This window comes from Neoarius graeffei, chromosome 9, assembly GCF_027579695.1.
Source record: "Neoarius graeffei isolate fNeoGra1 chromosome 9, fNeoGra1.pri, whole genome shotgun sequence".
NCBI classification, from domain to species: Eukaryota; Metazoa; Chordata; class Actinopteri; order Siluriformes; family Ariidae; genus Neoarius; species Neoarius graeffei.
In genome coordinates, this window is record NC_083577.1 from 46,446,665 (window position 1) to 46,462,386 (window position 15,722).

Here is a 15,722-nt window from a genome sequence, read left to right on the forward strand (position 1 = left end):
TGTCTTTGGACTGTGGGGGAAACCGGAGCACCCGGAGGAAACCCACGCGGACACGGGGAGAACATGCAAACTCCACACAGAAAGGCCCTCGCCGGCCACGGGGCTCGAATCCAGGACCTTCTTCCTGTGAGGCGACAGCGCTACCACTACACCACCGTGCCGCCCCCATTTAAAGATTTAAAAACAAATAAAATAATTTTAAAATGAATTCTAAAATGGATGGGTAGCCAGTGGAGCAAAGCTAAAATCGTTAAAATGTGCTCAAATTTCCTTGTGCCAGTTAAAAGACGTGCGGCTGCATTTTGTACTAGTTGAAGATGTGCAATGGAGGACCATTGATCTCCCCCACAATTACAGCACTTCATTGTTTCAGTTTTACATTTGGAGAAGTTGTGATCTGCCTTTCCACACCTTCGATTTCCGCGACACATAGCTGCCACGTGACCAAATCTTTAGCATTTAAAGCATTCACTGTAAAAAATAGAACTTCATTTTTTTCTGCCCACACGTTGATATGAGTAAACAGAACTAAGATGACAAGAAAACACTATTAACTCGCAATAAGAAGTTGTCATATCAAGTTCTGAATGTATTCATCTGGAGACTTCTATAACTAAGTGAGCTCAACTTGTCTGGAAAAAACGGGGCACGCAACAGGGTTTCCCCGAGCCACAGGGGCTGATAACGTCCGAAGCGGCTCGAGGGGCACTAGAGACACAACTCCACGCACGCTTTTGGAAGTGGATCAAATTCAGAAGCTCATCCCTCGCGTCATCATCAGGAACGAAGGTTAATCTTTTACCACTCAAAAATAATCGATAAACTAATCAACATTGCACATTGCACCTGTTTTATGTGAAGTACAAAACTTATCTAGCCTATATCCTTGTACAGTCCGTTTTGAAATGACCGGCTAGTTTTACCTCAGTTTATGAATGTTAAAAGCCTGCTTTTTGTTGATGAGGCTTATTGATATATTGACTATTGATGTGTAGGAGGGCATCTATGTTCAGTTGTAATTACACTTTATTCATGTTGATTCAAACAACTGTTATATTGCCTGCTGCAAAAGGGTCTGTTGAAGGCTCTGGTAGCTAATTGAAAACGTGGGTTGCACTTGTCGTTAGCGTGGAAGGTCTCCCTCCCTCGACGTTAGCTTGATTAACGTTGCCCTCAGTCTAAATTAGAAAAGAATAAACGAACGGGACTCGTATTATGTCTAGGTTCTACTCTTAGAGCAGGAAAAGGTGGCACATAAATGCTTGTTTGTTCTATCACAATGGAGACCGACTACTTGTTTATTTCACCGACGTTAGTCAGGACCTTAATGTCTGGGCATTTTAGGCAAATGTGGTGCCATTGAAAGCTTGTGCGTCCCGTGGTTCGCAGTTTAGTGAGTGTGCTTGCAGAATAATAGTGTTACTTTAATTATAATAATTACAACAATTTCGGTTCGGTCACCATACCAATATAACAGAAGTATAGCAAGCTTACGATCCATTTCCTACTTCACATAAGCCTCATCAACAAAAAGCAGGCTATTTTAACATTCATGAAATGAGGCTAGGTGCAATGTGTGACGTTTAAGATGGCAGTGTTTCCTGCTAATGCTTTCCGACTGCCAAACACTTAAAACGCCAAAACTGTACTGTAAATTATAAAAGTATTATATTTGAATTGTTTGAATGGTTTTGCTCCAGATTCTGTTGATAGTCAGATCTGTTTTTATTCTTCATTGTTGGGTTTTAACCGCCTTAATTAAACTAACTAGTTTCCCCATGTTTTTTCGTGATGCAATGCAGAGAGTGTAAATTCATCCACCCGGATGTCCAGACCCTGCTGAAACATTATCTCCTGAGACACGCAGGGGGTCATCAAGGTAAGAATTGGCCTTGCCTCTATCCTGACTGTGTGTGCACCTTCCGCTCATCAAGTACTCTAAAATCTCATCTTTCACGCTACCATAAACCCATACAATTCACACCACATCAAATTTCAGTTGTGAGCATTGTGCTTTCAAAGATGTCTGCAGTTTAAGTGCATTTTTTAGCCATCTCGGAAGACATTTGAAGAGTGGTGAACTTGTAACATGTCCATTTGTTGGCTGTGCCTATAAAACAAATAAGTTCACCAACTTTGCCAATCACAAAAGCAGGAAGCACAAAAATCATACAGCCAGAGACCTAAAGTCAGCCGTTTCTACCATGCATTTTACATAGGATTTTGCCAGAGGATGAGACATTAATGGCTGTATTTTTAATTATTTTGAGTGAACAATATATTGAAACGGTTATATAAGCTGTACAGTAACTACTTTTCATTGTGTCAAAGTGAAATTTCTTTAATGTTGTCCCATGAAAAGATATACTAACAAATCTGCAGAAATGTGAGGGGTGATGGTTTAGAACAAGGAAGTAGTTCGTTGTTGTCGAGAGGACCAATCACAGTGGCTCTCTTTTGACTGTTTGCTGTAAAGTTCATCCAATTACATTTTCTGGAATTTCATATAGAAGCTTTGAATGTAAGACTAAATGCATTCCACAGATTTATGTTGTGTACAGAATTAGAATTGCTGCCTCACACCCAATACAGCCATCATATTTTGATGCTGGATTTCTTAAAACATCCAATTTGATAGTGGATACTTCATGTAGTTGGCTTTAATACCCTGCCAGGTGATCTTCAGTGGGGAGTACCAGCTAATGTCACTAAGTGTTCAAAAGAGCATAGTTGTAAACAACTGGACTTCATTTTGGGTCTGGAAGATGCTTCACTTCACATCCGAATGGTATCTTCACTTCTAGCCAGTACTGAAGAACCCTTTCGGATGAATGAAACAACTTTAAAGCTCCAAACAGAAGTCCAGTTGCTTACTACTAAACACAGTTTACTGACATGGCCTAAATGAATAACAATATTCACTGACATGCCACTAAATAAATTCTGTATCTCTGTGTGCCCAGGTGACGGCGATAGCAGAACATAGGAGGAGAGTGGCCTTGGAAGGATTGCCCATTTACCTCAAGGAGGATGCATCAAATCTTTTCAAGACATGTCTGGTAAGAATCAATTTATTCTCTGATACTCTCAACATAATAATGATAATGTTGGGCAATGTGCACTGTGGCAAGAAGGTTTGCTTTGTCCCCCAGCACAGTGTCCAGAGCTTGGAGTAGATGCCAGGAGACATGCCAGTACATCAGGGGACGTGGAGGAGGCCATAGGACAGTTTACAACCCAGCAGCAGGATCGCTATCGCCTTCTTTGTGCAAGGTGGCACAGAAAAACCACTGCCAGAGCCCTGCAAAAAGAGCTTTGCAGGCCACTGATGTGCATGTTGATGCTCAAATGGTCAGAAACAGACTTCATGAGGAGGGTATGAGGGTCTGGTGTCCACACGTGGTTCCTATGCTTACAGAGTGGCACTGTAGGGATTGATTTGCATATACCATAGAACATCAAGATTGGCACATTCACCATTGGTGCCCTGTGCTCTTCACAGATGAGAGCAGTTCACACTGAACACGTGACAGACATGACAACGTCAGGAGATGCCATGGAGAATGGTATGCTGCCTGCAACATCATTTGTGAAGAGCACAGGGTGCCAATGCAAGAATATGTAGATTTTGATGTTCTCTCGTTTATGCAAATCGCTCCATACGGTGCCGCTCTGTGAGCATAGGCCTCACGTACCAGGCCCTCATACCCTCCTCATGAAGTCTGGTTCTGACCATTTGAGCATCAACATGCACATTAGTGGCCTGCAAAGCTCATTTTGCAGGGCTCTGGCAGTGCTCTTTCCGTGCCACCTGGTACAAGGAAGGAGAAAGCAATTCCGCTGCTGGGTTGTAAACCGTCCTATGGCCTCCTCCACGTCCCCTGGTGTACTGGCATGTCTCCTGGCATCTCCTCCACGCTCTGGACACTGTGCTGGGGGACACAGCAAACCTTCTTGCCGCAGCACACATTGTCATCTTGGATGAAGAGCACTACCTAAGCAAATTCAGTGGGTGAAGGAGATTGTCACGTGGTACCTACAAGGGTGTGAAACTGTCAAAATGCACATGTGACCAAAAAAATCAGCCAGAAAGGATGAAAAAAGAGAAATGGCCTGTGTGGGGTGTATTTTGGTTATTACCTCTACTTTCTACCCATTGCTTGTTAAATTTGCTCAAAATGGATTCATAATGAGCGTTGCTTCGTTACTAACTGGACTGGCTGGTATCACAGAAGTATGATTGACTTGATATTTTTTAAGCATATTCAGTGAAATGTGTTGAAACTGTTTTGATCAAATTTAGTAAGAAGAGTCATTTGGAAGAATGTCCCAGTTGCCTTTCCACTTTACCTGATTTGAAACCCCCAGTGCATGTTTTTTGCATACTGTTAGTATGTGTTTAAAATAAAGGAAATGGTTGTGCACATGAATTGTCTATTTGACTTTTTTCCCCCTACTTTTTAATCTAAGTTGTGACAATCATTTAACATAACTTTAGTTTTTAAGTCACAAAAATAACTAGTAAAAATGATTTTTCAAGTAAGAAGATATTTTGATTTAATTGATTAAACAAGTTTTGTCCTCTTGTTGGGCATACTTGGAAAAACAAGTAAAAAGATATTTTAATTTAATTGATTGAACAAGTTCTGTCGTCTTGTTGGGCATACTTGGAAAAACCCTTAAATACATTTCTTGATTTCTTAGTTGAGTTTACTCCAAAAAACCCTTGATATGGGTTGCCTTGCTTTTTCAAGTAAACTGAGCAAATATTTTTTTTAGTGTGTTGTACTGGGGACCTGTCATACAGCCTTACTGGGTACGACAGACATCCAATAAAAATTCTTGGCGGTAGTATATCATCCCCAAACATAATCAAGATCGGAGAATCGGGATTCCCACCCTCTTGAGCTTTGAATCTTTTCACTGCCACAATTCTTCCTCCCTTAATCTTCTCCAATAATTCTTTTTCTGAAATGTCAGCACATACCCCAAATGACACCCTTTGTTCCTGATTTAACCCCGGGGAGGATCTTCTACCTTTTTCCCAGCTACTGTATCCATTTTCTTTGCCTTATTCGATTGTTCTGCGTATGCACATATGATCATTAATAATCCATTAGGTATGATCCTGGCCTGGAACCCTTTACCTAAGGAGCTCAACAGTGAATCTTACACTTTAGTGGGACTTAGTAACTTAAATCCACCTTTCACATTCTGCTCTGGTAGTTTTAACAGGATTTTATTTTCTTCCGATGCTGGGTTAGCCATTTTCCTGACTTTGCTTTCCTCCCTTTCCTCAGCTGCAGCTGACCGATCTCGTTTCCCATCATTCTTTTTTGAATTCTTGATTCTAACCTGTTCCCACCCTCCCTCTTTTGATTTATCTTCTCCACCTGCAGCCGAAGCCATGTATCTGAAGGGGTACTCCCTCCACACCCTCAGAGTATTCCTATGCCTACAACTAATAAAGATATAAGAAAATAATAAAGAAAGCAACCAAATAAACAATAATGAACCGCAAACAGAAAGATAGATTCGAACTGAGAACCCCCCCCCCCCCCAACTCCAAAACCAAACTCATCAAACTTCTGCTCCTCCTCCCTTCTTTCATAGTCCATGTGTCGACTCTGAGCTCCCAAGGCTCTTGTGAGGCTGTCACATGACCAGTGGAAATGACACTTCATTACGTCACTGACACTTCATTACGTCACTGACACATCAAGCAGTTTTCAAAAACAAGGTCCAGGTATCCGGGTAATGCCTATGTGTACAGAGGCTCCAACTCTCCCACCGTGGGCGGGAGATCTCCCACTTTAGGGAACATTTAGAAAATCCTCCTGACCTCCCGCTGACAACATAAAAATCTCCTGCCCGTCCTTACTACACATGATTAGTTAAAAAAATATATAACTTGATACGTTTATATTGACAAAAATTAATAGTTGACTTTCCGCTTTTCGTGTGTCTCACATTGTATGGGTGGACTCAAGTGTGTACCCCGCGGTATAGCTATGCCGATTCCCCAGTCAGTACGCCGATCGGCGTAACGGGGGGGATTGGAGTGAATGCCGGAGGCATGCGCACGCAGATCAAGCGCGCATATGAATCGAGCGGAATTCGGTACGCCGTGGGGCACACACTTGAGCCACCCAATGTCTTAGTAGTTACCCATAAAGCATACAGATGGCGCTATTAATGGTACGTGCGAGAGAACGAGAAAACCCGCGACACTCAACCATTTTGTTTGTTTTTTTGCATCTGCATTTCATCTTCATTTATCCCATGCTCGTCTTTAACTTTATGTTCTCTTGAATGAGATAATGAAATGAAGTTCCATTGATGGAAATGGCGAAAGCCAAACTACGAAGAAAAAATATTAGAAAATCACCAAGATAAAGTTCGGCTCGCTCGTCGCGATGGTCGAATAGCGGACTATTTTTAGACGGCAGCAAGACGACCCTATATCTGATAAGGTTAGATCACCAGACCAGACGTTAGATTCTAACGAACTTGTCTGCTTTTTTTGTCTGACTTTTACTAACTTAGAAATAGAATATTATTAGAAGAATGTTATCATCAGAGGGTCTACCATTGGCAATTTATAATAGTCATTATTGACATGGGCGGTGTAGTGGTTAGCGCTGTCGCCTCACAGCAAGAAGGTCCGGGTTCGAGCCACGTGGCCGGCGAGCCCTTTCTGTGTGGAGTTTGCATGTTCTCCCCGTGTCCGCGTGGGTTTCCTCCGGGTGCTCCGGTTTCCCCCACAGTCCAAAGACATGCAGGTTAGGTTAACTGGTGACTCTAAATTGACCGTAGGTGTGAATGTGAGTGTGAATGGTTGTCTGTGTCTATGTGTCAGCCCTGTGATGACCTGGCGACTTGTCCAGGGTGTACCCCGCCTTTCGCCCGTAGTCAGCTGGGATGGGCTCCAGCTTGCCTGCAACCCTGTAGAAGGATAAAGCGGCTAGAGATAATGAGATGAGATGAGACATTCACACTGAATGTATGAATTAATGAGTTTTACATTTCTGTGCAATTATAATTCATGAGAGAACTGATCTAAAATATTGGGATCTCACATCCTTGGGATGCTGGTCATAAGTCTATCTTTGCTATCATACTTGCTTTACTCTCACTCACTTTTAAAATAAACCAAATCAACCACAGTTCCATGCTTAATCTCCAATAATACTGAACATCTTTTTAAGGAGCAAGTCTGTCTTTGTAAATAATACAAATAACACTCAGTAAAATGTGTGTAACTCTTGTTTTAATAGCTGCATGTTTACTTTAATAGTTCTGCATTATGTACAGCTGATTGAGTGTTTGTGTGGACATTAATGGCAAAACAAAATGAGTTTAGTTACTGGAGGAGTATTCTTATACTGCTAACATTGCCATCAAATAAAAACAATGTTACATTATGTCTTTACACAGCAAGTTCATCATATTGAATTTTTTTTTTTTTTGTCAGGTATCGCTTTTTCTGTGCTATAGCATAACAAAGGATTTAAGATGTGCATTAAAGTGACTATAGAGCTTCTTTTTGACATGGAAAATTAGGGTACATTATACTTGAAAAAATAACATAATACTTTAATTTATTACTAACTCATGAGAATAAATTATAATGACCAGTCAGATGCTGCTTTTCAAATCTTAATACCAAGAATGACTGATATCAAGAAAAACCCAAAGACATTTGCATAATACATGTACAAACATTTCACAACCAACAGTTGAATGAATAGTGTCATAATTATCTTACACAATTCACTAAATTATGTTAATAGCTATTCACAACATTTCACTGTATTAACAATAACTGTACAAACATTTCCTGTGCTTAGCAACAGCATGAGAAAGGCCCTTTCCATGGAAATCTACAACCCGTAATATGCACACTGTTGCTGTGAATAAGCTAAAGGGCTGAAAAAAAGGGCTGAAATATATTATAGCCTTGTGATAGTGTAAGACTTACTCTGTCCCATCGCTGACTCTACAGGTCAGCTACAGTATGTGCACATTTAATGAATGGAAAAAGAACAATGCTCATTTAGATTTGTTTATGATTCATTCAAGTACATGCTCAATCTGATAAAGATGTGATGAGCAATAGTAAAATCATTTTATATAATTTCACGTCAAATATTGTGTCCGTGGTTGACTGGGTATGCAAAACTGAGGTTCTGTAGAGACCAAACACAAAATAAAGGAACTGTGTAATTTGCACTGGTGGCATTCAGTGAATTCCTTAACTGGTTAGTTTAGTACTGTTGCTGAGTGTTTTTCTTGCTTGATAAAGGAGTCCTACTTCTCCAATCAAACTCTTCCAATAAGTATAGCTCATGGTCACCTTTGCTATAATACCTAGAGATAAGAACAGAGCAGTGACTCATGCACTCTTGTGAACTACAACCTTATTTGGCCAGATATCGTAAGTGTCTATTTGACTGAATTCACTGCAGCATTTCCTTCAGATCAGTGGCAACAACATAAAGGGGATGATGGGGGAGAGCAGCTTGGTGAAGAACAGTAAGAGTTGGGGGCATAGATGAGTGTCCCAATCAAGTCTCCACTTTACCATAAGTGCCTTCTGGAGGTCTATATTGTTTGGGGAAGGCCTTCAGCTGAAGTGAATTGAAGGCATATTTCCTGCTGCCCACATTCTTCATGGTGTTCTCTCTCCTGCAACCCTCACTATGAGAAAGCAAAATGCATAGATTACATAACAGTTATGTTTACCTGGTCAAAAACAAAGCTAATTGAAATAATAAGAGGCTTGTAAAAAGAATATTCTAGAAAAGTGACTGGCATTGATCAAATCACCCAAGTGAAGTACTAACAGCTTGTTCAAGAAACAATGAACTCCTTATGAGTGAGGGAATGATGTTTCTTTTTCACCTGCGCATGCAGTCCAGGGCCTGGCTTAAGACCTGTGGGGCCATGCAGTGCTCCAGCTGCAGGATCAGACACTGCTCCAGAGTTACAGACATGGCTGTGCGGTCCTTTGCGCTCTTACAGCTGGTTACCCGCACACCATTGAGACGCCGGCACACCTGCCAAAACAACAGGAGCAAACAATAGCAAAGATCAATCAGATACATTGTAGTCACTGGATTTATTGTTAATTGCAGGATCTTTCTTAACAGAGTCAGAAGAAGGGTGGAAGGGTTAAAGTACAAACTGAAGTAAAACAAGCTATAACTGTAAATTATTATACCTCTGCTGCCTGCCAAAGGATGTCCACATTTTTACTCTTCCTGGAGTTCACATTCTGAGTGAGGAATTTCAGTAGCTCTGGTATACAGTACTGACTATGAGACCGAGGCAGACCTGGGGGAGTAGATAATGGGTAAAACAATTGCAAAAACAGCAAATCTGCTTAGCTTTTGAACTGGATTAGGACTCACAGTCCTCAGGCAGCACTTCCTTGAACTGATCATAGTAGGAGTTGAGACGTGCCAGACTCTCTGTATTAACTATTTCTTGTAGTGATGTGTCACCAAACCTTTGTGAAAAATTACAAGTGTCAGAATAAGGATTGGTAACTCCAGTTGTCTTGAGTTTCCTGCTTAAAGACTCCTGATTTACATACCTCCTGATTTAACTGTAGCATTTACAAGGTGTAATGGCTGTATGCATCAATAAATCAGATGGTATATAGAAAAGCTTACTTCTCTGCAAGTGTCTGTTGTTCATTAATTCCTATGTTGAACAGAACTGGCTGAACACGTAACAGCATCCCGTTTTGGATTTCGCGTGGCAAGACGTCAAACATCGCCCCAGGCAGTGGAACTCTCACATTAAATCCATCTCTGTTTCCCGTGATAACAGGCAGCATGTCAGGACTGAAGTTGGAGGTTGCCTGAGTAACCTTAAAGGTGACATTTCTAAGGTCCATGATGCCTATGCTCATGTCCTCCAGCATGGCCAGCTCTTCCCCTTTAACATAACATAGCTTCATGACATTTATCATGATCACACATAGCAAATAAATAAATAAATAAACACACACACACACACACACACACACACACACACACACACACACACACACACACATACCATAAGTACTAAGTAGACCCTCAAACTGGACCAGTAAGCCGATGGTATGGAGTTGTCTAAGGAAGCCATGATCACATAAACAATTCCTCAGCTTTGCTACAAAACCACAGATCACAGCTGCCAGCTGAGGAGAAAGCCACATTTATACATTAAGTAACTAATCGTGCAATATCCTCTATGTGAAAGACATTTCTGCACATTCTGCAGTGTTTAAAATAGCTGTTTTATTGCAAAATATATGTGCTGCTAAAGTAAAACACAGCTTTACCTCATGCATAAAATTACTTTATATGCTTCTAACTGCTTTTTGAAACTTCAATATACTGCAAATGCAATATTTGCCAACAGTTTTGCTATTATCTTATTCAAAGAATGGACAGAAAAAATGAACAACTTTAGTCTTCACCTTAGTCTGAGTCCATGTTTATTTGTTAACTGTAGGTAATGATACACTATGCAGACTCATATGTGTCATATTTTTGAATGTGTTTTACATGTACACATTATAAATTAGTATTTCATACTGAAATGTGCAGAAAGTTTTTAGAATAAAAACTCATAAATTCTCAAGACAGTAGTTTTATAAAATGTAATTAAAAAAAAAAGTACAATAAGTTTTGGGTCCAGGAGGCGGCACGGTGGTGTAGTGGTTAGTGCTGTCGCCTCACAGCAAGAAGGTCCGGATTCGAACCCCGTGGCCAGCGAGGGCCTTTCTGTGTGGAGTTTGCATGTTCTCGTGTCCGCATGGGTTTCCTCCGGGTGCTCCGGTTTCCCCCACAGTCCAAAGACATGCAGGTTAGGTTAACTGGTGACTCTAAATTGACCGTAGGTGTGAATGTGAGTGTGAATGGTTGTCTGTGTCTATGTGTCGGCCCTGTGATGACCTGGCGACTTGTCCAGGGTGTACCCCGCCTTTCGCCCATAGTCAGCTGGGATAGGCTCCAGCTTGCCTGCGACCCTGTAGAACAGGATAAAGCAGCTACAGATAATGAGATGAGATGAGTTTTGGGTCAAAAAAAAAAAAAACACATTTCAGATTCTCCTAAAGCTTGACTACCTATAAGTCTGATGAATATAAATAATTAAAATATCAATTTAAGGGACTTTCATTCACAAAAACAAGGAAAGCTGATATATTTACATTAGTCAGTGTACATCACTACACACCAATGGAAAATACAAAAACCTGTGTCCATGGGGGCAGTGAATAAACAACACATCCCCCTCCCTCTGTATTCATGGATGAAGTGCCCTTGGGCAAGGCACCTAACCCCCAAAAGCTCCCTGGGCACTGTAGCATAGCTGCCCACTGCTCTGGGTATGTGTGTGTGCTCACTTGTGTGTGTTCACTGTTTCATATGGGTTAAATGCAAAAGAGAAATTTCATTGTGCTTGAATGTACATGTGACAAAAATAAAGGCTTCATTTCATTATCTCTAGCCACTTTATCCTGTTCTACAGGGTCACAGGCAAGCTGGAGCCTATCCCAGCTGACTACGGGCGAAAGGCGAGGTACACCCTGGACAAGTCGCCAGGTCATCACAGGGCTGACACATAGACACAGACAACCATTCACACTCACACCTACGGTCAATTTAGAGTCACCAGTTAACCTAACCTGCATGTCTTTGGACTGTGGGGGAAACCGGAGCGCCTGGAAGAAACCCACGCAGACAACATGCAAACTCCGCACAGAAAGGCCCTTGTCAGCCACGGGGCTCGAACCTGGACCTTCTTGCCGTGAGGCGACAGCACTAACCACTACACCACCGTGACGCCGGCTGCTTCTTATTATTATTTGATTAAATTAGATGTTACTAAACATGTGATGCTATGTCATGTGCTGGCAAACTTATTTAACCTAAAAAATAAAAAAACAGGGCTTGGTTCTATACTTTTGGCCTGTAGTTTGTGTGTATGGAATGTGTATGTATTCCTTAAATGGCCATTAATAATATCATTGAAACAAGCCCATAAAGGAATAACGTTCAGCCAAATGAAAAGCAACAAACCATAGGATGAAAGTGAATAGCTGCTGTATTTGGATATTTAGACTGAGAAAATATATTTGGCAAGCATGCAATTTCAGTTTACAGTGGTGGTTGAAAGTTTGTGAACCCTTTAGAATTTTCTATATTTCTGCATAAAGATGACCTAAAACATCAGATTTTCACACAAGCCCTAAAAGTTTTATCTATGCTTTAGTGTTTGTAGCTGTAGCTCTGTAACAGAGAACCAGCGATGTTTCTGCAATAGAGCAGAAACAGCAGTTCCCTGTTTTCTCATTAGTGCTAATGTGCATGTAGTCCATGTGCATGTGACTGCTCTCACCGTTTGACAGAAAACCACATCTCTGCGGTACTGTAATGTCAGGCTCAGCGCAATGGTAGGCACACAGTCCTGCATCAGCACAAACACCATAGACTTCTTTGCCATGTCACTCATCATGGCTACACATTCATTCAGTGTAGTCAATAGAGGATACAGGGCATCACTCCATTCACCTGCAGTTTCACAAAGACAACAGTGCTGATGTACTGCAATGATAGAGTGGAAAAAAAGAGAAAGATTTCAAAAACGAACAAAATCCACACACAGATTACCTGGAGAGCAGCTATCAACACTGGGGCTTCCATCTGCAGAAAGATAGAAAAGTATTTTATACTTACACTATGTGAATGATCTAACATCTTTTTAAATAGATATTCTACAAGTAAATCCAAAGAAATGTGCAAAAATATACATCAACGTTCCTAATATATATGTAATATGTAATTGGAGTGGCTTATATAAAAAGGTACACATCTTACAAAGATAAAACATGTGAGCCTTCATATTTGGTGTCCATAACAAATGTGTTAAGAGGATTAGTTTGGACTTTTGTGGAAGCAAGCACAACAGCACCCACCAATGGTTGTAAAAAAACAAAAATAAATAAAAATACACAGAACGTTATGAAAGGTAGAAGCTAGGCTGATGCATTTCTAGCCTAGTGTAGATTTACACTCAGTATCAGTGGGGGCAGCCATGGCCTAAAAGTTAGAGAAGCAGCTTTGGGACCAAAAGGTCACCAGTTTAATTCCCTGGACCAGCAGGAAAATGCGTGGGTGGGGAGAATTAATTAATCTACATTCATGGCTGAATTGCCCTTGAGTGAGGCACCTAACCCCCAAAAGTGTGTTTGCTGCTCACTTGTGTGTGTTTCTACTGCTTCAGATGGGTTTAATGAAATTTCACTGTGCTTTAATGTATATGTGACACATAAAGGCTTCTTCTTCAGTTTCAACAGAAGATTACACAGAGCGAAACAAACCCTAGATCAGATCACCATTTGGGCAGATCTTTTTATCTGATGTGAGTCACAGGGAAACTACACACAAAAAGTGGATTATTTATTCCTCATCTTTCCCCCCAAATGCCAATGTGTGCTAAAAGTACACAAACAAAGCACACATTGTTCAATCAAAGTACAAATTACACTAAAGCATAGATAAAACAACTGCAAGTTTACAGTTTTTTGGTTTTGACGGAAAGAGTTACAGCTTCTCTGTCTGCCATGTTTGGTATTTGGAGGAAATGTGACATTAACCCACTAGGGCATTCAGGACATGAAACACCTTAAATGTGTTTGTGTAGTATTTTTTCCCCCCCATAACTTTCTCTTATGCCATCAATGAGACCTCATGATATAAATCACTGCTCAACCCTATTAACTTCATTCTTTCATTATATGGCAGGGCTAAAATTAAATATCATGACCATATCAGTGTATGTAATACTGCAAATAAGAGAGGTAAAAAGGGATGTAAAACTGAAAGCATTAGAAAAAAACAGGACTGTTTTTGAACACTATATAAGAGCCTGGACGTACAGGTGGATCTATGAGAACTGGTTACACATGCAGAAGTCAGAGAAGAGGATGATAATGATGAAGGGGAATCAGGAAGAGGATGTGATGAGGACAGGGTGCACACGGACAATGATGAGGATGGGTAGCTGGGGTTGATCCAGAAGGCATTGCCATGGCTACCTCTCTTGCTAGTGTTGGGCTGCTGGTCAGAGAGGAAAACGTCCTCACTACTGTCACTTTGCAGCCTGTCCCTCATTAATAGCCTGTTCACACAGTGGATTACACACTCCATACTTTTGTCCACATTCAACCATACCTTCTCCTGCAGCAGAGTTTGGGGGGGGGGGGGGAAGAGACAGACACTGTCTGAATCAGCAAGTCTGTACTGTACATCCTATTGTACATCTGAAATCACATCTGAACTGGAGTCCCTTACCCACTCCTCCTCATGCCAGTCCATGTTCATGGAGGCTCTGTTCCCTTTGCCACTCCACTTGGCTTGTGAAGAGCTTTGGTCATTGCGCAGAACCACGCGTTCCGTATCCAGCCCAGGAGGAGAGGCTTTAGAGGCAATAAACTCTGGCCGTGCTGCGTTCAGAGCCTGGATGGCAGTGGCCAGCAGCTTGTTGTCACACACCGTCACCAGCTGCCTTGTCTGAGGAAAGAGAGAAAAGCTTACAATTCAATCTGTGAGCACTTACTTAAAGAGAATGTTACTGAATAATGTGGATAAGCAAAGTAATGTTTATTTCACAATACCCAACACACATTTAAACAAAGAAGTAAAAACACCTCAAATTTCACAAAGTGTTTGACAGATTTGAACAAGTTCAAGTTACTTTATTTATACCCGAAGGTAAACTTGTTTTGCAGTGAAGTGAGTCAGCTTTTTCTTCCACACACGCCAAACAACACTTAAAACATCTAACACAAAACACAGCGTAATAAACATATATTTAAAAAAAATAAAAAAACCATGATTAAAAAAAAAAGTGACATAAAACACAACATTAAAACATTTACGCTACGTTCACACTGCAAGGCTTAATGCTCAATTCCGATTTTTTTGTGAAATCCGATTTTTTTGTGAGGTCGTTCACATTAACAAATATATGCGACTTGTACGTGATCCTCAGTATGAACGAAAAGCGACCTAAAAGTGTTCCGCATGCGCATTGCAGGATACGACGACGTCACACGCAGTGAGCATAGCCAGTGTTTACGGAAGTAAAACCGCCCGGTTGCAGTATGACCCATCCAATCTAGCTTGAATAGCTGCATCCCCCCAAATGGAAATCAGCTCCCTAACCTCTGCGTCCTTCCATTGAGAAGATTCAGAACCTTCACAGCCCGAAGCGTCCCTTGCATTGATGTCATGCGCAGGGGCGCAGATACGTTTTTTGAACTGGGGGGGACAAAAAACTGGGGGGGGGGGGGACAAAGCTGCCAGCAAACCAACCCCAACCCCGATATGCCTGTCAAACTTGTTGTTAGAAACCATAGCAACCAAGCTCGAGCTCGCAACCTGTGCAGTCTGCGCAGCTCAACCAACCAAATATCAGTCTTTGTTTTATGTGAGTTGTTGCAACTATGTATACACTGCTGTGCACCTCAATAAACCGAATGGTAATTAGTCTTTTGATTTTTCCGTGAGGTTTGCCTTATACAAAGAAAGACAGCATAGACGTTTTTTCCTCCCTATAAGTGGGGGGGACCGAACGAGGTGAATTTAAATCCGGGTGGGACGAGTCCCACCCTCTATCTGCGCCCGTGATTATGCGCCATGTTGTTGTAACTTTTTTTG

At 41.2% G+C, this 15,722-nt stretch overlaps 1 protein-coding gene across 6 annotated transcripts in view; it reads right to left on the reverse strand.

Annotated features, from left to right (window-relative positions):
• Positions 1-7,253: 7,253 nt before the first annotated feature.
• The window catches only part of inpp4aa (inositol polyphosphate-4-phosphatase type I Aa), a 39,744-nt gene continuing 31,275 nt past the window's right edge, over positions 7,254-15,722 (reverse strand). For 4 of the 6 annotated variants that reach the window (XM_060929657.1, XM_060929653.1, XM_060929654.1 and 1 more), the window contains 10 exons: positions 14,355-14,573; positions 13,940-14,240; positions 12,672-12,704; positions 12,400-12,572; positions 10,069-10,192; positions 9,678-9,945; positions 9,414-9,511; positions 9,224-9,336; positions 8,905-9,059; positions 7,254-8,700 (listed from right to left, as the gene is read on the reverse strand). In XM_060929657.1, the coding sequence (XP_060785640.1) occupies positions 8,568-8,700; positions 8,905-9,059; positions 9,224-9,336; positions 9,414-9,511; positions 9,678-9,945; positions 10,069-10,192; positions 12,400-12,572; positions 12,672-12,704; positions 13,940-14,240; positions 14,355-14,573 (1,617 nt within the window). In that variant the 3' untranslated portion in view covers positions 7,254-8,567. The remainder of the gene's footprint in view (positions 8,701-8,904; positions 9,060-9,223; positions 9,337-9,413; positions 9,512-9,677; positions 9,946-10,068; positions 10,193-12,399; positions 12,573-12,671; positions 12,705-13,939; positions 14,241-14,354; positions 14,574-15,722) is intronic. The other 2 variants (XM_060929659.1, XM_060929658.1) reach the window with 1 other exon arrangement.